A 23,707-nucleotide genomic window follows, 5' to 3' on the forward strand; every position below is an offset into this window, starting at 1 on the left:
TAAAAATGCAAAAAACATTGGTGCAGTTTACCATGTTTTTTCCACACAAAATAGCGCTTCTCCCAGAATTCCTGTGCTCTTTGAAAACTAGTACAGGTATGGAACCTGTTTGGTGTTTTCTGGATAACAGTTCTCAGTAATTTGGTCTTCATACCTTAAGTCTAAAAGAAAATCATTTAAACATTAAAGGAGAAGGAAAGCTACGGAGACATTTTATTGCCATTTAGATTAGCTGCAATAGTGCAAGCTAGAATGCTATATTTATTCTGTAGAATGTTTTTCCATACCTGAGTAAAAAGCTCTAGAAGCTTTCTGTTTGTTTAGGATAGCAGCTGCAGTATTAGCTTGGTGTGACATCACTTCCTGCCTGAGTCTCTCCCTGCTCACTTATAGCTCAGGGCTCAGATTACAGCAGAGAAGGGAGAGGGGGGGAGGAGCAAACTGAGCATGCTCACGCCCGGGGCAAGGAGGTTTAAGCTGAAAGCAGGAAGTCTGATACAGAAGCCCATGTGTACACACAATAGAAGGAAAGAAATGCTGTGTTTCTTTTGACAGAGGACTCAGAGAAGCACTACTTTGAGGGTTTACTGGTATATTTAGGTGGACCTTTCTGATAAGGCTTACTTAGATTAACATTTCCTTCTCCTTTAATAAATGCAATAGGCTGCTTTTGTTTCCAAAGAGGATTAATTATATCTTACTTTGGATCAAATACAATGTACTGTTTTATTATTACAGAGACAAAGGAAATCATTTAAAAAAAAATTCTGATTGTTTATGGAGTCTATGGGAGATGGCCATCCTTTAATTCAGAGCTGTAGCAATTTGTGTACAATACAAATGCATTTTTTGACAATTGGAGTACTGGCATAGTATGTATATTATTGTTATTTAGATTAATTTGCCTATTTATTATTTTACCCAATATTAGTAGGCCGATTTTCGATCAGATATAAATTCTGACTGAACTGAATTGTGTTGTGTGTCTGTTATGTGTGCATCTCATAATATGATTTGTAAGAATCATGAAGCTCCACACCATCCAGAGGCGCACATGCATGCAGTTCAGGAGGAGAGGCAGTACGGTCGCAATGGCGGAAGGTGCAACTATATGGAGGGTGTCTGGGCATGAGTAACTTTAATGGATAGAATCATTAATGGCAACATTTGGGTCCAATATAGAATAACTGCCCCTGCAGCTATGTTTGTATGACCTTTCATAGGTCACACACAGATAGAGAAGATGCTCCAGTCTTTAGTGGCAAACATGTGAAAGTAGAGGTTGGAGTGCTTTTCTGTCCAAAAATGCTCTGGTGAGAGTTACCTGGTGGAAAAGCACTCCTGTTCTTCCATGAACGTTTAACATGTAAATGGATCCTGCAGAAAGCACCACACCTGCACAGAAAACGATACATGTGGCATTAGCCTTACGTTATTTGTATTCTGTGGAGATTTCTTTACTGAAAATATTTCATTGTGTGCACTTTTCCACCTCAATTATTGAAGGTATGCTTATAACAATTTAATTGCATATACTTCTTTTCAACTCTTACACAAGAGGGTAGTATGGGAGTACGCAGAATGGAAGGACAAAGTTTTTTCTGGTTTTCTCTTGGTTGATTCTATTTTCTCAACATGTTCAATCTGCCAATAGGCTTTGGTAAATTAGGCTACACTAGAGGCACAACGTAGATCATTAAAGGGGTGGTTCGCCTTTAAGTTAACTTAGTATGTTATAGAATGACTAATTCTAAGCAACCTTTTAATTGGAATACATTTTTTTTCAATTATTTGGCTTCTTCTGTTTCCAGGTTTCAAATCCAAAAACAAATAATGATACCATTTTATAGTTTTTGCTACTTTGTATTGCTCATCTTTCTGTTCTGGCTCTCTCTTACTCATATTCTAGTCTCTTATTCATGTTAATGCAAGGTTGCTATGGTCATATGGACCCTAGCAACCAGACTGCTGAAATTGCAAAATGGGGAGCTGCTGACTAAAAAGCTAATTAACTCAAAAACCACAAATTATAAAACATGAAAAATGTCTCAGAATATCACTCCCTACATTGTATTAAAAATCTGAAAGTGAACAAAACCTTTAACTACAGATGGAAGGACAGAAATTCTATGGTTCGACTGGTCAAAAGGTTTGAACCAAGAATTTTTGTTTAAGAGAGTCATACTGTACAGAGGCTTTTTTGGCCTCCTTGTCATTTGCTGAATGCTATTTTTTTTTCAAGGTCCAATGGTCAGATACCTCTATGCTATTTTGCCCTGCACAACATGCAAATATTCTTTATGATCAAGATACTTTCAATTGCATTGTATTTAGTTAGCACAGCTTCAATAGATCTAGCTAACTTAATTCTGGAATGTCTTTGATACAATATGCAAATGCAAAAGCCGGTTTTTGGGCTGGTATCTTTCTCACACGTTTACATACATATGGGCAGGTTTATTAAATATTAAGCTAGGAAATCTAATAAAATTCTCATCTGGACAGTATTTTCCCATTTATGAACATTTTCCTGGCAGTCAGAAAAAGTGATTTAACAAATTAACACATTTATCAAAGTAGAGATATATGTCAAGTCAGCAGAATATGTTTCAGCAGTCAAATACCATTCTGCTCTCTGGGATGTTAGCGCTTCACTGACCACTAACACCCCTCTGGAATCATTAATACCATTTCGAACTGCAAGTATGGATCTGGTCATTTTTGTGCAGAAAAATTGTGAAATATTGTTGTTAAATAGGAAATTCTCACTACTTTTTTTTTAATAAATTTTCTTTTTTGATTTTTTTCTATACCTTTATTGCTCAAAATGTATTGTTTAGAGCCTTGGTGTGGGTGTGTGACCGTGTTCCCTGGAATTATTCCATTGCAATGGCCACAATTCCTGCAAAGAACTGCCATTGCAGTTAAACAAAGTAGGACCATGTTTACCTGAGCCAATTTTAAGTTTAGGGTTGATAAGGTCACCAATATTCTTACCCCGTCTGTATGAAAATAATGGTGGTAGCTGGAACAAATGCCTGTATTTAGGGTCACTACTTACAATAGCCCAGTGTTTCATTATGACCTTGTGTATAGCTTTAGAATTACTATCGTTGAAGAAATAAAAGGGGTTCTTGTTGTTTTATTAATATTTCTATTCTTTTTCACCAATAGCTCCTTCCTGGGAATGGCTTGTACACTCTTTCTAGTATCCTCCAGGTATGCTTTGTCATACCCTTTCTCAATAAATTTATTAAGCATGTCCATGGACTCCTTCTCATACAATTCATAAGTTGAGGTAATCCGTCTCACCCGTAGTAACTGACTTTTTGGGAGACCTTTACACAACCCTGGTTGATGAAAAGATGTAGGTTTTAGTAGATTATTTCTGTCTGTAGGTTTAGTATAGACAGAAGTAGTAAATGAGGTGCCTTCCACCTTGACATTGACATCTAAAATATGTATTTCAGTAGAGCTAGTCTCAAGTGTAAATTTGATGGTAGAGTGCACCCCATTTAAATACGCCAAAAACACATCCAATTCTGTACTTGTACCTCTCCAAAAGAAAAAAGTGTCATCGACATAGCGCATGTATGCCTGTATTAAATGGGAAGAATGATCATTAGAGAAAAAACGTTTTTTCAAACCAATCCATGAAGATGTTCACATACGCAGGTGCCATGTTGGCACCCATGGCACAGCCCTGTAACTGCAAAAAGTAATCATACTTGAACTTGAAATAATTTTTACGTAAGACCTGGTCAAGCAAATCACATATAAAATTAACCATATGGTTAGGTAAACGTCCTTGTGCCAGATATGTACGGATACACTCAATCCCCTCATCATGGGGAATTGAAGTGAACAGGTCTTTAACATCCAACAAGAAATCACCCGATGGAAAAGTGATGTTATCCAATCTGTTAAGAAATGCAGCAGTGTCACTTCAACATGGTTCTAAAGTGGGTAAAATATCTTATATATTGACAATGGTTGCCAGATTGATCCTATATTGGACACAATTGGTTGCCCTGGAGGGTTAATCAATTGTTTATAGATCTTAGGAAGAAAATATACATGGGGGGCTTTAGGGTGTTCTGTGGTGAGTACCTGACATATGTCATCAGTAATTAAGCCCTCCATCACTGCAAGATATTGATTTCATTTCTGTATTTGAAAGTAGGGTCATTATTCATTTTTTTGTAGTGGAGGGTATTCATTAACTGACACTCAGCCTCATGTTTTACAGACACAGATCCTGCCAGCGAGAGCTACAATAATTTGTCCAGTGGAACAAGCTACTATAGTTGTGTCAGCCAGATCACTATAGGTAAGAATGACATATTATAAAATCATTACCTGTAATCAATCACACCCTTAGAAATTGAGTCTAGAGGAAGCTTCTAAAATCATAGAAGGGTGCAAGCTATCCTTTTGCAATAACTATTTTTTATATGTTGGTTCTGTAGACACAGTTTTACGACTCTACCATGTCTTTACCAAAACCATGGGCACCTTGGGAGTCTGCTAGTATAGGAAGCATATTTGTTCTCTTGTGCACTAAAAAAGCTGAGTTTCCAATGAAAAATTAAATTTAAATTCTGCTTGTTAAATTTTTAAAGATGGCAGAAGCAGCCATCTGGGTAAATTCATTGGTTGCATGAACCATGTTCAGTATCTTCAAACAAACATTCGCCAGTCCAAATGTAATGTTAAAATGTTCCATGTTAGTGGCCAGTAAATATAGGGTAATGAAATTAGTCTTCATACGTGTAATGTATTTTAAAATAAGTTGTAGCTTTCAAACAAATTTAAAACTGCTAGACCTATGAATCGGCTGCTGGTGTTTACCTCTGCAAAACTACACACAGACTCATGGGATGTAAATCAGAATTCTTCCCTAAGTCTAGGGCCATACAAGGGCAGAAAACCGCTAGCAGAAATCCACTGGCTGATTTCTGCTCCACTGTGGACAGCAGCCTCCTCTCTCTTTTCATTGAATAGGCTTGGTGTGAACAGGCTCAGAGGTTCAGCAAAGAACCGTGAGTCTCTGCATTTTGAGCCGAAATATACCAAAGTTTGCTTGTGTTGGGCAGATTCAGTGAGGAAGAGAGAGGAGGCTACTGCCCGCGGTAGGGCATAAATCAGCCAGCGGTTTTCAGCTAGCAGTTTTCTGCCCCTGTGTGGCCCTAGCATACAGGTACAGATACATTTTGGTTTCCTTGAGTGGTCCCTGCCCTGTACATATGATCGAAAGTAATGCTTCTTAGAGATACTGACACCAGAAATCCTTTTTTCAAAACATTTTCTTTGCATGATGTTTATAATTTTGCCATAAAAGTATTTGTCCTAATCTTTTACATTACCTATCTGATCTAGAGTTGCCATCTGGCTGGTATTTTACCTGCCTGACCGGTAAAAATGACGGTTAATCCCAATGTTATTAATAGGGAAAAAAGATAAATATATAGGAAGGCCGGTATTTTTATCCAGAAAGGGTGGCAACCCTAATCTGATCCCCAATGTTCCTCCATGAGGACGCTGCCATAATGTGCAGCAGTAGTATGTTAGTATTAGAAACTCTAACTGACAGGCCGAGAAGGGACAGTTAGGTTAAGTAACAATTACTAACAAAAGCAGCCAGTTGAGTGAAAAATGCTCAACGTGACCTAAAGGTACTGTAGCTGTTAATGTTAATTAATGTTTTTTTTAATCACAGGGGACCCACATTAAGTCAAAGAGTTAGCCCAAAAAGTTGTACACATGATTTTCATTAGTATTTTCTATTGTACAAATAAACCACATAATAATAGGGGAACTCAGTCTAGGCACCAACATGGTGGGCCAAATCAGGCTAATCTAAATGTTCAGTCCTGTGCCAAAAGATAAGAATCAGGTGGACTAGTGTAATGAGGTCTACTTTAGACATCATATATTGAATAATAGGCCATCATCTGTCAGGATTTTCTGCCTGTTGGGTTTTTCTATATCAACTTTTTTCTCTTAACAGGATTTGAAGTAAATGGACCAGTTTCAATAGGAATATCACACTGGAAGCCCCCATATGTACACAATGAATCTTATCTCCCCTTTGAATACAGTCAGCACAATGCAGAGATTCCTACTAATCCAGTCGCATGCTCTTTTTTGGCACAAATGGATTTATCAGCATCTTTATCTTGCCCCACCTCTCTGTCAATCATACCAGCAATTTCCAGGAGTAGCAGTCAAGATACACTAAGCCAGGACTCTGACATTAATCAGGGTAAGACTTTTAATCATTTTCATCTTGGACTACGTACTGTAAGCATTTACCTGCAACTCCCAACAACCCTATTTATGAGGCTTACAGTTCAACAGCAGCAGCAGCTATAAAGCTTCCAAATGCAGGACCTTTACAGGGCATTGTTTTGTTCAACATATATTTACAGGAAAATGTTATTTATAGAAGGAACACTCAAGAGTTGATCATTACCGCAGCAGACAATAAACTTTGATGGTGGTTTGAAATTCAACCCTTCCCTCCTCCTACCATAGATTGTTACTATTTAGATATCAGGTGATCAGTACATTTCCTACAGCTCCAGTTTCCATCATTCTTCTTTGCACAAAGGAATAAAAAAATTATATATAACATTACTTTTCAGTCTATAATTCTAGAAATAGACACGGAATGTGCGTTCTTTGCTTGTTAACATTTTTACATTTGTATTTTGATATGGAATCAACCATATTGATTGCCTTTGCAAGTAAACTTGCAAACCGAAATTTAGCTACTAGGGGTATTGTTTTTTTTTCCTGCCTAGTAGATGTGGATATGTAGAGAATTGTCTGGTGGCCCCTTGGAGACTCAGGCTCAAGATATGTGAAGGATTTGTAATAAAAAAGCAGTAGGGAATTATAAAGGTTGTATGGTCAGTACTCAGTAGCCAAGAGCTGCAGGCTAACCTACATTGGGCAGATATAGATCCTCCTGCATCTCTAATAATACTTTTTATTTTATTTGACATCACAGGCTAAAAGGCACAGCATTTGCTCTGTCATATTAGTAATATAATATAATTTTAAGCAATATGCATTTATTAAACATTTTCAGTTCTTTAAAATGGATTTGTAAATGCAATTGCTATTGAAAGTAGTATTTGCATTTTAAAACAATCTCAATCTCACAAAAGTCTAAGTTTCCTAGCAGCAAAATCTGCCTTGTCTAACATTGTTTCAATGGTCAAAGCCACCAAGGCATACAGATAACTTAAAAAAACATAGAAAATTTGTAATAAATATTACAAAATTGCTTAGAATGATGTTTACTTTTATTGGACAGAATATTATTTGGGTCGACCGACATTTCCTCATGTCATTCTTTCTATGGCCATTTTCCTTTCAGTTTTTCTGTAACTGTTGGTGAAATAAGGAATGAAAATATATACAGGTATGGGACCTGTTATCCATAATGCTCAGGATCTGGGTTTTTGGAATAAGGGATCTTTCTGTTTGGACCTTGATACCTTAAGTCTACTAGAATATCATGTAAACATTAAATAAACTCATTAGGCTGGTTTTGCTTCCAAAAAGGATTAATTATATCTTAGTTAGGACCAAGTACAAGGTACTGTTTTATTATTACAGAGAAGTGGGAAATATTTTTTAAAATCTTGGATCATGTGGATAAAATGGAGTCTATGGGAGACAGCTTTTTTCCGTAATGCAGAGCTTTCTGGATAACTGTTTTCCAGATAACGGATCCCATACCTGTATATGTAAAACTAACTTCCAGTGTCACGTGGCACCCTAAATCCAGAACAAGTGCTAAGCTCCCGGTCTCAGCTCCGCTTCTGCCTGTAGCAGCCGCCTTTCACTTCGGGAGGAGCCCTCCGCTAGTTGGATGCCACCAGGTCTTAATAAGAGAGGAGCCTAGCAAGAGTTCTGGATGAGCAAAGGGGCACGATTGTTTACCAAAGATTTTGGATGGAAGGCCACAACTCAGGAGAAACCAAACAGAATATCGTTGTGAGACAGGCCGGTTGGTACAGGCAGAGTTCAAGCAAGGTCAGACAGGCCGGGTCGGTACAGGCAGAGTTCAAGCAAGGTCAGACAGGCTGGGTCAGTACAGGCTAAGTTCACAGGATAGTCAGACAGGCTAGGATCAGGATTGGAGAGTTCAGAATAATCAGGCAGGCAGGCAAGGATCAGGTTTGGAGAGTTTAAAATAGTCAGGCAGGCTAGAGTCAGGATTGCAGAGTTCAGAGTAGTCACGCAGGCAGGCAAGGATCAATACCAGCATAAACAAGCAGGATTCGCGAGGAATAAGCACCCAGGAACTAATCAAGTTAGACCTATAATAATAATAATAATCCAAGCCCACCATAAATCAAAAAGGTCTTTGAAATTCTCAAATTCTAAGCAACTTCCAGGCACTAATTAAACATGTTCAATGATTTTAAAGTCATCTGGAAGTGTAATCAGTAGCTGTTGATTGTAGTATCTGTCTGGGTTGTTTATATTTGCTATAGTACAGGTAATGAGTTCTCATTTAAAGCCCCCTTTATTTATTTAGCCGCTCTGTTACAAGTGGTAGTTGTGAAACTTCTCATGTTTTGACACTGTTGGTCCAGGACCTGCTTCTGTATCCTTTCTGCTTTCAAGGCTTTCATTTGCCAGGGACACGGTTCCTTGTTTTTGCATATTTCCGTCCATTGTGCTCCATCCATTCACTAACATGTCAGATAGGACCTGCATATTGCTCTTTTCCTGCTCTGTTCTTGAAAGCAGAATGTAAAGACATTCTGATCTCCATCTTCTGTGCAAAGTTTTCATTGTATGTTCTGGTCATGTTCTGTTGCCACCTATGAAATAGAACATGTACAGTATATTGCTTTTTCATGTTTCATACATTGTTGGGAGCTGTATTTTCTCCATTTGCTGAGAAAACCGTTTGTTTTATTTTCTGGCCAAGTTTTCCTCTTTATATGTTTAATCTCTGCTGCTCTTACAGGCAGCATATATTTGTACTTTTGCTTTATGTATCACTCCTTTGGCAATAACTGGCAACTTTATACAAGTGCAGCTTATTGAACTATCCTGTAGTCTGCCATCCATCTTCTGTGATTTGTTGGCAAGGGTTTTGCAGGATAACAATCTCCTTAATGCATTATATAGTTAGATACTGTATCAGACAGAAATAATAAAATATGCAAGGTACTTACCTTCTGTATTTCATTCATAGGAGCTTCCCATAAACTCTTCCATGAAAAATATGCCTGTATTTTTATTGTAATCACAGTTGGGTATGGCCTGCAATTGTGCTGCAAATTGTGGTGCAGCAACAGACTTAGTTCTTGGTATAAACCGGGTAAACATTCCGTGTTACTGAAGATAGACTTCATATTATTTCTGTTGAGGGCAAATGCATGCTTTTAATAATACATCTCAAACGTATCAAATTTTAAAAAGATGAAAAAGACTGCATGTGCAGCAGAGCATGCTTTGATAATGCAAACTGTAGCCACTAGATGGCATATCTGTCAGTTAATACACATTATACACACCTAAGAAAGAGTCTAATTAAACTGAAACATCTCTAGTCTGCCGTCATAGCACATATAAAGCCACTATAGGGCTCTGCGTCTACTATCTTGTAATCATTTTAATTTCTAGACGCAGGGCAAACTTCCCAAAATATTGCCCATTTTAGCACACAAGCCCTGTGCTCTACAGAGATGCTTTACTGTTAGATTTAGCCAAGCCCTGACCTGTCACAAACCCCAACCTTTTTCTTATAAGTGCTGATTTTTTTTTTAGCTCACTAATTTTGACTATGGCTAAGTAGGGACAGTTGGGAGAATACAATGTGAAAAATACCTAATTCATTAGCTATAGTAATCACCTGCAGTATTATCCAGTTACTAGACCCACTAACTGCTTCATAGTCTAATGCTCTGTAGCTCCAGAAGAGCATTCTATAGTCGATAGTCAGTGATTAAGATGCATATATATATATATATATATATATATATATATATATATATATATAAATATATATATATATATATATATATATATATATATATATATACAGTCTGTAGTGGAGCACTCGCAATGTGAGCAGCCGCCTGGGTGCTGGTTATAGCATAGCATAACAATCAGAAATAAAACCGCACTCCAAGGTCTTGAAATGATGAAAAAAGTGACAACGTTTAATTCAACGTTTCGGCACGCTTAACTCGGGCCGTCTTCAGGAAGTGAAAACCATACAACACAAGTGACAAACATGTATAAATTTGTCACTTGTGTTGTATGGTTTTCACTTCCTGACAAAATTAACAGGAATTAAAGTTTCGCTGAAAATACGTTTTTTATCTCATACGATATAAATTTTTGGTTATAGAGGAAATTAAAGTTATTTTTTTGAAAAAGCGAGGAAATAATCAAATTGGTTTCAAAATGACCTGTTTGTGAAAATGTGATTCTTTATAGAAAGGGACTAAAATTGCAATGGGTTCTGGGTGTTGCTCAAGACAAGGTCAATAAAACATTTTCTCCTTTTTTCCTAAATTCTTTAAGGTCAGTAGTTCATCTTTGATTATTCCTTCTTAAGCTGCCCATGTATAGAAGGGCTCTCCTCTAGGGCTATTTGGGTGATACTTCACTGAGTGTATACTATATGTCTGCAGGTTAACTCCCCCTCCCAAAGGAAGGGAGTATGGTAGATGCTAAAATATAAAACAAGACAGGACAATTCTGAATTATGCCAATCCACTTGTAGTGTCGGGTGTAAGCTGTAAGTCTCATTGCCTGGGGCCTATGTAAAACTCAAGAGAAGACCCACTGCAGCACTCTGTTCCACTAACCATACCTAGTTTGTTGGCACAATAAATCCCTTTCACAAGACTCAGAGTGCTGCAGCTTGTCTTCTTTTGGAGTATGGTAGATGTTATTATTGACTGGCTGCATTCCATTTGAAAAGAAATAGGATAAAGGACCCTTAATAACTTATTTAAAACACTCATGATTTTTACAAATGACCAGCTACACTAAAGCAAACTAATGAGGTTATGGTCAAAAGTAATTTCTCGCTGCATGTTCTCCTCTTATACAAGCTGAAAATGCATTTACATTGTCAAAATCATGAAAAGGAAGTACATATTTATACACAGAGATGCCTTTCCTTTGCATTGGTTTAGTTCAATCTCCCTACCCCATCAAAAATCATGTTCATTGCTATGAGTTACAACAACTCGACACAATTAGAACAAAGAAATCATAGGAGTTAAAAAAGGTGGAAAATCTGTATGGCCTAATAACCCATAGTTACCAATCAGAAGGCAGTATATACTGGTCAGCTGTTTGAAAACAAATACAAGATATTGGCTAATGCGGATTACAAGATCTGGACAAACTATAAGGCTTTTGTAGTTACATTGATTATAAAACCCCTATTAGAATAACCTGCACATGGCCTATTTTAAGAGAGCAATGCTGTCCGCTCTGCTGACGGACTTTCCATCTGTTGCTGAACAAAATAAGTGCTGCCAAAAGGGGACATGGATATATTATATCGTCTAATGTGCTGAATGAAAGGGGACAAGGCTTGCAGGTACTATGTGATGTCATGACCTTAGGGGGTGGGGCACAATTGGTGTTGACTATATGTTAATATGAAGTTTTTTAACATATGTGATGCACTAATTAGTTCCGTATTTTGATTGGATATGGGGGGTATTTAATTGTTTGGCTCACTTCCTGTTTAATATCCTGATGACTGCCCTATGTGGACCAAAACGCGTTGATACACCATGCAAAAGTAAAGATGCACTGAAATACGTTTATACTTTGTTGCTGTGATTGATTTTGTAGACTGCTTTTAACATTTTTGGTTAACACCCGGCTGAGTCTTTGGGACTAGTGAGTACCGATTGAACTATGTACAGTATATATATAATATATAATTCTTAGTAACTATATTAGTAGGGAACATCCTATCCTCTAATCAGAAAACAAGGTTGGATATTATTGTGCATTTCTGAACTAGCAGAGAAAATTATTTTTGTGGTTTAATTCTTTTTCTTTTGTAATTGACATTAAGGCTTCCATTAAGGACTCAAAGCTTGTACATTGGTTTTCTACTGTGCTCTCACAATATACATGATTAAATTCCACATAATTGGTAAGTAAGCCATTTAGACAATGCAGCCTCAGTAAATATAAAGCCTTGTAGAGCTGAAGAGTGCAATATTATGAATGTGATTAATAGTGACCATTTTGCTGCTCCTCACTCTGACTGACAGTTTTACATGTGTTCCTTTTAGTTGATCTTTAGCCAAGAGATAACCTAATTAGTGAATAATTAGTGAGGGCACAGTGGGCTTGGGAATATTTATACACATTAAACATGGGTCTGTGCTAGGCAAAGGAGTTTCTGCCATTTATTTTGCTATTCTTTTTAGTGAAGTGCCCATTCATGACATTGAAATGATCAAATCCTCCTGTCCAAGTCCAGAGCAGGTGTACAAGTAATAAGTGGGTAGTGTCAGTGGAGGAGGATAAGGGTAAGAAATTCCTTGTCCCAGGAAAACACCCTTTGATTACAGGGGGGGGGGGTTGTAAAAACAAAGCAATGCTCCATTAGTGCTTTATAATAAAAAGAAACGCAAGTAAATAAAAACATTTTTAAATAGCATTAAGCCCAAATACATCTTCAAATCCTATTTATTTTGCTTATGTTGAAAATTGATGCATTAGTAGGGATGCACTGACTCCAGGATTCGGTTCAGGATACGGCCAGGATTTGGCCATTTCCAGGGCCGGATTTACATAGCTGGCGCCCCTAGGCCTGCTGCCGTTTGTCACCCCTTGTCCCTTCCCCTTAATTTGTGCACATGCTCAAATTTTCATCATCAGGTCTGGAGCACTGGGGATTGGCAATGGGAAATTAAAAAACCTGCTGTATCTCATGATCAGCCCCAGACTTTCTGAACCAATGCGGGTGTGGTTGGGCTTCATGCCGCCCCCCTAATATCCTGCCGGTTCTTGGTGGCTATTCCACAAATCCGGGCCTGGCCATTTCATAGCAGGATTTGATTAGGATTCGGCCGAATCCTTGTGCCTGGCCAAACTGAATCCACATATGCATATGCAGATTAGGGGCAGAAGGGAAATCACAAGACTTTTCATGCCTAGTTTATCGGCGATGCGCCAAAACGTGCAGCATCTGCATCCAACAGTCGTGTTGTACCGGATGAATGCAATCGTCCATGTAGTTCTACCCTAATGGGTGCAAGAGCGCACCTCTCAAGTTTTCATTCTGGCAGTACTAGTCCCTTGGTCTGGCAAACTGATACTATGGTGTAATACCCTTAATTAATTATGATAAAGTGGCAAGTGCAATAGACTGAGCTGTGTTAAATTCACCATAGGGCAGGCAGTAAGGACATGGTAAAGCCTCTGAACAATATTTGAACAAAAGCAAGTTTAGAGATGTGAGCGAGCGAGAATCCTAAACTCTTCTCCCACCCCAACCCCACCCCTCATGAATGCAGCTCTGCCTAACTCAGGCAGAATTAAATTCATATACTGTATGTATGTATATATATATATATATATATATATATATCTTCAGTATCCACACTCCAATTAAGCAATCACAGGGGTGCACGGCCAATTCTGAATCATATAATCAAAATTTGGAATAAAGCATTCCTGGGCCAGCACTTCCCTTAGTAAAACAAGTGTCTTTTTATTTTACACACATCACAGTGCTCCAACGTTTCGGTCCCTCTTGGGATCTTTCTCAAGGATAGTATACAATGTGCAATAAAACTTTATATAGTGATCACAATACAAAATGGCGCCAAAGTGACCTCATAGGGTTTAACAATTTATAACCAATAGTGTTCCATCTAATTTACATACAATCAATTAGTGCATGTGTTAAAAATTGCAATTGTTACAACAATTTATCCACATACTGCTTGCCATATATGTTTCCATTTTATAGAAACCCATTATCTATTTGGCAACATACGTATCTATTTAATAAGCCATTTCAAACCATCGCTGTTTCACACGTCATCCTATATTTCACCCTATATTTCTTTCCTGTGTGGGGATGCATAAAATGTGTTCCCAATATAAGGCTGCTACACATCACGCAGCCCTTACATTTGAACACCCCAGGTTTTGGACTTAAGAAGTTTTCTTGTTCCTTTTTGACATACTTATCTATTGGGTCTGATGGGCTCAATTGTTCCCTGGAGGACTGTGATGTGTGTAAAATAAAAAGACACTTCTTTTACTAAGGGAAGTGCTGGCCCAGGAATGCTTTATTCCAAATTTTGATTATATATATATATATATATATATATATGTATATACACAAAATGCAGGGATTGACAGCACTCCAAGGAAATACATGATGTATTTCCTTGGAGTGCTGTCAATCCCTGCATTTTGTCTACATACTAATGGTTGTGTATTCCATTCTGTTTGATTATATATATATATATATATATATATATATATATATATATATAAATACCTATATGGGACAGGGACTGAAGTGAATGATATATGATCTCTGTTAAGTGCTGCATAAATAATCATTAAATAATACTGAAACCTAACTGTAATAATCATTGCATCTATCAAATCACCTTTAAAAAAGAAAAAAACAATTGGCTACAGTTATATGCGAGAAACCATGGTAGTGCCCAAGGGAGACCATGGAATCGAGAGGCTTTGGATTCCCCATATCATTTACATAATAGAATGAGCAAGAGAGTGGAGAGTATGGAAGTCAGTGTCTATTTTCACATTGCACAGCCTTTTTAGCTGATACTACAAGTGCATACAAAGAATCAAGCAAATCCCTGCTTTTAAGCAGCCTGCTGCAGAAAAATGAATAAATAAACAAACACCCACACACAAACAAATAAACAAACAAACAAAAGTATTGACTCCAGTTGCCTCCATCTGCTTGCAGTCATCCTGCACCATGCTGGTATGAAAGTCAGTTTCTCCCCTGTTACTGGGGGGTTCCGCAAGACATGGCAATGGCATTTATGGGATACTGGCAGACCTATGATTTAACTAAGCAGTAACAGACAATGCAAGCTATTAATAGGTAACTGTGTAGTATATCTAATTTGTGGGATTCATTTACTAACAATAGGCAAATTTTCACATTGGCAGTAATCCATGTCATTCAGTCAGCCACAAGCTTTGTTCAGATGCAATGGGTCACTGCTAGGGTTGCCACCTTTTCTGTAAAAAAATGTATTTCTCTTTTTTTCCCTATTAATAACATTGGGATCAACCATAATTTTTACCGGCCAGGCCGGTAAAATTCCGGCCAGGTGGCAACCCTAGTCACCGCCCATAGTTGCTCAGTTTTAATAAATGAGCCTCCTGATATTTACTGATATAACAGGGTTTGTTTATGAATTTATGCAGTTGTATGAAATGGTATCAGTTGCAGGGTGCATGGATGGAAAGGAGCCCTGAAATTAATACTTGCCTTAAGGAAGTGTTATTTTTAGGGCTCCCTTTGAGTTGCACCTCTACAAGCACCCGTGCACAGTGGTGTAACTACCTATACAGCATACCCCACAGTTGCAGGGGGACCCAGGCATCAGGGGGGCCCACACTGCGGGTCAGCTGCATTGTAAAAACCCTCCCCCCACCCCAGAACTGGACTGGGATTCAAAATAGGCCCTGCCATTCCTACTACACAGAGGCCCAAACAGCCCCCACCAACACACATAATAGTCACTTTCTTTGGCAACTTACAGCAGCCCCTCTGGCATTTGCCAGAACCTACAGATTGCCAGTCCGGGCCTGCCCCATCCCTCTCCTACCTTTAAATCGTGTAGGCTGGGAGGGGGGCTTGAGGAGGAGAAACTGTTCAAGCCGGCCCCCACAGTCGATTTTTTTGCAGGGGGGCCCAATGAGCCCAAGTTACACCACCGACCTTGCATCTTTTCAATCACAGTGCTGAAAAGCTGAAAGAAGAAAAACATTGTGTTTGTATTAGTAGATGGGCCCTAATTTGTATATATTTGGGTTTTATCCTACAGTTATCCTTGTGGGTTAAAAGTTCACGGAAAATTGTATAAAAATGGCTTTTTTGTTGTTTTTCCTCTCCCCATGCTATATTTTATTTTCTTTACAGATGCAAAAAGCAAGTGGGATAAGTACAGATACCTCAAAAATGATATTTTTATTCCAGTTTTATCTTTAAAGCTTATTACATTTTTCAGCTTATAGCTCCAGCCATTCAGACAGTAGGTCATCATGAAATGTTAAACAGGCAGCTCTGTAGTTTAATGCATAGTAAATGTGATGGGTCATGTGTGTATATATCCTTTGAATAATTAATGCTAATATAATGAGTACAAAGCTTAATAAAGTATAATCATAATCAATGTATATAGTTTGCACTTAATATCTGGAATAACATCTGTCTTAGAGCTTCCATTTGTGGAATGACCATTAAGTTACCTGTCCGTAAGTAGGACTCATTGCTGAATGCAACCTCAAGTGAGGTGCAATAAATGTACATAACATTGTACCTATAATAACACCATTCAATTTGTACTTGTACTAGTACTTGCATGGCATGCCATAGCACCTGACCAGCATTCACTGATGAATACTGCTGATGCTGAGGAACCCTGGAATTACCGCCAATCTGGACATGGATGTACTTCTAGGGTTCCAATAGTACAAACAGAGGTGCTGAGCCAATGAGGCGAGTTGAGAAACTTACCTCAGGCAGCAGCGACCCACAAGCCACTCCTAGTAACACTTAAGAGCCAAATTTCCGGTTATCAAACCGGAAATTTGGCTGTTCGATTGCAGAGAGTGCAGCTGCTGTGTGGATCCCCCTGCTGTTATAGGCAGAAGTGTGAGCCGTGACCGGAACCTTGGCGTTTGTTCTGGGTTTGGGGATACCGAACGTGACACCCTGTTTGCTCTGTGTAGATTTTCACACAGTTGCATTCTATTCTGGGTTTTTTTTGCAACATGATGCATTTTTATGTATTGTGCAATAAATGCATGTGACTGGCAAATACTTTACCATACCTGTTTACACAGTCTGCAAGTAGAGAAGATGTACAGAAAATGAAATCATATTTTTGAATTTCACTGGTTATTTAAAGGAGAATAAAATGTAAAAACACAGCTATTAGGCAATCCCAGTGATTCTAGTAACTTACTCCCTACCCTTAGCCAGTGCTTATCTTGTTCCCTTCCTACGCTGAGTCGGCACTCACCTTGTTCAAAAAAAATCTACCGGTAGTTTCTGCTAAGCGTTGTGCTGCCATATTTTTTTTGATCCATCAGGTTTTCCCTGCACTTTGTCTCCATAGGCACAGGTGCAGTTCATATGCATACTTGGCATATATGAGACAAAACTATGGAGTGGTGCTGAGCAGAAAGTACCATGGACTGTCACGTTTTGTAAAGAAGAGGAGTGGTGATCCAGGGTTGGAGGTAAATGACTTCAGTTACTAGGCGGTACCAAATTAGTTGATTTTTGTTCTTGTCCAAAATGAGTAAATATGTCTCAGGAAAGTGGTTTAAATCATCCCAGTATATTACTTAAATTCATAACACACATCACTTTACTTCCTGTTCTTTGCAAAAGTGTTTTTTCCTTAAGGGCTTGTTCATCTGATGATGAAAAAAGCATGACATTTTGAGAGAAAAACTCATCTTTCATCTATTTTCCTTCATTCCTCAATGTTGTATTTTTTTTTCTTATTGGGCAGCTTAGTCGCTGTTTGTTCCCAAATAATATATTCCAACTTTGTGCAGAGGAAATGTATCCACACTGATGTTAACAAAGAGCAATCGATGTAAAGTGTATTATATGTCAGCATTATATAAATAAAGGATCATGATACATTTTCAGTTGTATTATACCTTATATTTAATCTATGGGTGCTCTTGAAGGAAAGTGCAAGTTATGTGCTGGTGCCTTTCATGTCACTGGGATGCTGCAGTAATGAGATCTTACCGTCTGTTTTTGCAGGATAAACATGCCTCTACCCAGTCTCTCCATTCAGACAGGTATTTGTGGTCTCTGTGGGCATAGGGATGAATATACTGGAATGTAGAGAAACAAGTAGGAAAGTGCTGGCAGCAGTGCAAGCATTGGAAAGCAGCATTGGCTTTGATGCTTTGCAGTCACTGCTTTCTGTCTAGCGTCATGCTGACACTGCTCACTTTGCCTTGATTGGACGCTTCCAGGGACTGGCCAGGAATACTGATGGTCTCTTACAGAGTAGCTATATGCCACATGGAAGAGGATTCTCCCACAGCTCTCAGTGCCTGTAACTCAAGCCTTTGACCGAAATGAGATGTTAGTGCAGAGAGCAGGCAGCACAGTGCTGTTGCTGGGCTGTGTGTGGGTTTGTGGCATTAGCAGAACTTGCAGGTGTTTGCTTGTATGAAGACCAGCCTTTCATTCGTGTCAGGTCGCCCTGCTGCCTACTGACCTGCCCAAGGATGCTGTCCATCTGGAAAAAATAGAAATACAATGCAGTGTATGTGTGAATTTCCTGCTCGTACGGTGAGTGCTGGAGTGTATGAAATGAGCCCAGCTCTTTGCTGCAGTACAGTAGAGCTCTCTCCTTCTGCTCTGTATGACCTTCCTTCCTTAGCTCGCTAGATTGTAGAACGTTCAACTGCATGTTTAGCAACAGCATGCTTTTAATAGGATGATCAGCAAATGCATCTGATGACTTTATGTTTTTCTTTGCACTAAAACACAAATGTTTAGCATTTCAATAGGGACTTGACTGTGAAGGGCAATGTTTAGTGTATTTGCATTAGATTTTCCCTTTTGGCAGTTGTGCACATTGCACTGGAAGAACTAGTTACCTTTCATGTATAACTTAATGTCTATAGTAATAGCCATGTAGAAATAACAAAGCCATCATCCACTTGTTTGTACTGCACTGTTAGGTCTGTGTAAGTCATGGATATTTACGTTGCAGCAAGTATTGATTCGATTAGCCGCCTGTACAAATATCATACTGCAGCCAGGAGACCTTGAGTTTTACCTTAAAACTGCTGCTACTACCAGCCGTCCTTCATCTGCAGGGTAATAATTGATTATTAGAGCTCCCAGCTGGTGAAAATTGCCTATTATGAAAATATGACTGGTGTGACACTCTGTGTGTTATTTGATTATATTGCTGATATATTTGTGATATCTTTTAGCAGGGAGAGTTAACAGACAGACCCAGTGCATGACTGGCTATTATTCAGCACAGCCCTGTATGCTAGCTTTCTTATATTCCTCCCTGTTTAAAGGGAAACACATGGAACTACGATTTGTTAACTCCTTTAGTGCCACAGTAAGGCAGAATCACATTATACAATCCAAGTATATATATATAATATATATATATATATATATATATATATATATATATATATATATATATATATATATATATATATAAAATCCAGGCTGACCATTATTAATGAGAATTTATATTCATTTTAACAGTTCTTAATTGTTCAAATGCTTTAGATTTTGTGTTGTACAGACCAGCATACAGTTTTGTATTTGAAGTCTTAAACTGTGGATGTGTATGTGGCGACAAGAGCACACAATCTGTGGTGTGGAGCAGTTAACACATGTAAATGTTTTCATCGGACACATTGATATGATGACATCATTGCAGTTTATTGCACATGGCAGAGAGAACTGAGTCACTGATTTACTCAACCCTTTAAAATGATTATGTCAGCACATATTTAGGTAATGTACGCACCGACGCCGTCATTTACACAAAATTCCATTCATTCGCCACGTCTACAAAATCGACCTTAATGTTCGCTTGTGTCAGTGCGTTACTTAACTATGACAGTATAATATATTAATGCTTCAGCGCTGGATTATTGCCATATTGTCATTTTGCAGGCAAATAATGCTGGCACTGTCATTTTATGGGAATAGATGGTTGCTAGTACTTTGGTTTAACAATGTACCTTAACAAACTTGCTGCAGTTTTCAAGTACAGGTACGAGATCTTGTTCAGTAAAACCTGTTATACAGAAAGCTCTAAAATATGCCATGTCCCCAAATGCTATACTTCAACAAGCAGTTCTTCATTATAAATTGATTTGTAATTGTTAGGCATTTTAGTGTTCCAGGAATGCTCAGCCAGTGTTCCTCCTATAGCTTTAGCTTAACTGCATCTTTGAAGATCCCAACCACAGCTTGTAAGGGATTCTGGGACCTGTAGTTTAACAACACCTGGATGGTTTTATTTAATTGTTTTATTTCCGTCAAGTTGGGGCCCCACCATTTTTGCAGTGCCCTGCTCCACAAATTTTTTTTTCCAATTTACTCTGGCCCAGAAAAATCAGTTTATGGTGCTTTTCACAAGCTAAGCTATTCTGACATTGTAAATTGCAAGAAGGGATTGATGAGGCCATTAAATCTGAAGTTCCCTTAACCACAAACGACTACAGATGTCAGCAGACCAGGGACATACAGTATGCCTTTTCTCTGGTTGATTATGTTGCAAATATTCCCTCATTCACATTGAATAAAAATATCTCTAATTTAGACCCCCTAGGAGAATATTCCTGTCATACTAAATATAAAGCCAGGGGAGAGGTTCTGCATGCTCTTATACACATTAAGCATATAAAAATTGGCTCAAATTTTCTACCCTCTAAAATAGTGATGGGCGAATTTATTTGCCAGGCGCGAATTCGCGCCGAATTCCCGCGATTCACCGCCGGCAAATAAATTTGCAAAACCGCCACGAAAATTCACCAGCGTAAAAAAAAATGTCTGTGGGTGTCAAAAATGGATGCCGGCGCCGTTTCGTGAATTTCGCAGGAAATTCACAAATTTTTCGGTGAAGCGAAACGCCCCAAATTTGCCCATCATTATTGGAGAATTCTGTAGAGGACTGACGTGAAGGCTGAAACGTTGCCTAATATCTGACACAATTAAATTCTATTATGTACCTTTTTGTGATTGTCTAGAAAGATCTAAAAGATTTGTCCCTGTAAGAGTCTATAGATAGTAATCCAGCATTCAAATCTACAAAGGCTTACTTTAAGGGGTGCACGCCAATTAATGTGTTCACCTTCACATCCTTCGAACGACATCAAAAATAGATAGCAGCACTCCCATAATAAAATAAAACCACCTTTATTTAAGAATTTCATCTGGCACAGCAACGTTTCGGACCTCCTGGTCCTTTTTCAAACTGACAAAGTATAAAACTGCAAAATGCAACTTCCTTAAATACCCACATTACCAATACCCCCTGTAAGAGTCTCATAAGGCTTGCTTTTTTCTAATCAGAATCAAACCATATATATATATATATATATATATTTTTTTTTTTTTAGTTTTGATTCTGATTAGAAAAAAAATATATAATTGTGATTGTGGGTTGAGAATTGAGCATATCGGCGTGTGATTGGGTATTTCATGGTTGTGGCCATAGATTCTGATTACCGGTAAGATTTGCTTCTGTAGGGGTTGATGTCTTTGCAAACCAGTAACTACTGCTTGAAGTGCTACAATTTAACCAGATTAATCCTGCATGCAAGATATGGACATGAGTGGTACTGCAAAAAGATAGATAAAACGTTTTTATCAGAATAATTTAGCCAGTACAAAACTATATCACAAATAATATGGCACCAAACAGAGTGCCTGACAATTTCAAGTACAAACTACCCATTGATATAGCAAAAAAGCATAGAGGAAAGCGGTTATCAAGGCCAGTTAGAATTAGTTTACTGTTTATAGTGCTAGCCATAGTTTATGATTGGGATGCTTCTTTTTTTATTTTTACTTTTTTATTACAAGAAAAACACATCAACAACAAACAAAACAAAACAAACAAAATATAAAAATAGACAAAAAAAAAGAAAGAAAGAAAGAAGCAAAAATAAAAACAGAAATAAAGATGCAAATAGGCAGAGGTGCATTCAAATCAGTCAATATATTGGAAGTTGCATTTTAAAATTAAAATGAACCTATCAGAGAGCTATTCACCAGTTAAGCCAAGAGTGAATATTAAATAATCTTACAATGTCTCTCATACTGTTAGAATGCATTATACTGATGGTCTAATACAGCAAAATGTAATACAAATGTATAGACATTATAATAATAATAATTTCACGCCATTAATAAATTCCCTTACAACTCCAGTGTTATACATTACCGGAGTAATATCACTGTGCTTCAATGTAGTTCTATTATAATATATACAGTACATGTATTTATCAGTTTATTCTTGATAGCAGATCTTTGCTCTGAATTTTACTATGGCATAAAAATTGCACAATTATCTCTTCAACAAGCTTTTAAGATCCTAGTCATTTTCTCAGCAATTCTTGTCGTTTATTAATTCACTGCTGTTGTCACATTTTTCATGTGCAGTATGTTAAACTAAGAACCTAAGAAAGTGTTTTTCAGTTTCTCCTGATTATTCCCAATGTGTGTAAGTATCAGCCAATCAGAATGACCCACAGTCAGTCTGACTGAACTGCACATTCCAGCACTTTTTGAAAATAAAGTAGTGAAAATGTTGTATTTTAAAATTATGTAGCAATGATCTATGTAACTTTTAGTTTGATGTAGTGAGTGGTCTTCTGTGACAATTTGCAATTTGTTTTAATTTTTTATAATTTGTGGCTTTTGAGTTATTTAGCTTTTTATTCAGCAGCTCTCCAGCTTGCACTGTCAGCAATCTGGTTGCTAAGGTCCAAATTAGAATGAGAACATGGAATATTAATAGGGGAGGGTTAGAACAGAAAGATGAGTAATAAAAAGTAGCTGTAACAATCAATGTGTAGTTTTAGAGAGGTGACCCCCCCCCCACCCCTGACATCACATACCCTGTCCCCGACATCATCTTCCCCACCCCCTGTCCGCAGTTCATGTATGGAAAAGGTGGCAATCCTAAATTGCATGCGAATAGCATTTCTGTTGCATCACTCATCAACGTTCCAGAAATGGCAGCATCTGACAGGAAAGAAAATAACTTACGCATGATTTAACAACTTGAACTCTTGGGGCTAAATTACACTGGAGAATTGAATCAGATTTTGAGGGTCATGCAACAACAACACGATTTTGTCTGATCCTACAAAATCTGTTCCCCACAGCTGGAATGTAAGTAGGTTCAGATAAAATCAAACACTGTGTTTTGTTCATGCATTTACCTCTGACAGTCAATTCAATTAGAAAAAAAGGTCTGTCTGATACCATCACTGTAGACGCAGCATGCAGTGTTCCCTTGCGACAGACATGTCGTATTAGATGGCAAAGCTTCCATGTAGTTTTCACATCAGATTTTTATTTCAGTCCCATTATATATTGACCTGTGCAACTACGTCCAACTTGTAGGATGCGATCTGTGGATCCGGCACCATCCTGCAAAATCTCTTATGTAGTTTAGCCCTAATAAGCACCCACAACAGTAAATCCTGAGCAAATTGCGGCTCACACAATTTGCATGTGCTCACTATGATGCTGGAATTCTGGGAGAAACCTGCAATTGCCTTCTTCTTCTGACTCTTTCCAGATTTCAAATGGGGGTCATTGACCCCATCTAAAAAACAAATGCTCTGTAAGGTTACAAATTTGTGGTTACATTACATTACACTTATTGGTTCAGCATACACTGCAAAGGAAGGTGCTTCTGTTTATTGA

At 38.0% G+C, this 23,707-nt stretch overlaps 1 protein-coding gene and 1 long non-coding RNA gene across 4 annotated transcripts in view; one reads left to right on the forward strand and one right to left on the reverse strand.

Moving 5' to 3' along the window:
- The window catches only part of LOC108711011 (anoctamin-4), an 89,193-nt gene that overhangs the window by 8,400 nt on the left and 57,086 nt on the right, over window positions 1-23,707 (forward strand). For 2 of the 3 annotated variants that reach the window (XM_018252312.2, XM_041586259.1), the window contains exons 2-3: window positions 4,250-4,330; window positions 6,011-6,265. In XM_018252312.2, the coding sequence (XP_018107801.1) occupies window positions 4,250-4,330; window positions 6,011-6,265 (336 nt within the window). Of the gene's footprint in view, window positions 1-4,249; window positions 4,331-6,010; window positions 6,266-18,106; window positions 18,575-23,707 lie in introns of those variants that run through there. The other variant, XM_041586260.1, reaches the window with a different exon arrangement.
- Window positions 8,589-15,996, reverse strand: LOC121401482. The gene is made up of 3 exons (XR_005966279.1): window positions 15,855-15,996; window positions 9,207-9,393; window positions 8,589-8,846 (listed from the first exon to the last, which is right to left on the reverse strand). It is a non-coding gene; the product is annotated as an uncharacterized LOC121401482 (long non-coding RNA).

This window comes from Xenopus laevis, chromosome 3L (assembly GCF_017654675.1).
Source record: "Xenopus laevis strain J_2021 chromosome 3L, Xenopus_laevis_v10.1, whole genome shotgun sequence".
Lineage (NCBI taxonomy): Eukaryota > Metazoa > Chordata > Amphibia > Anura > Pipidae > Xenopus > Xenopus laevis.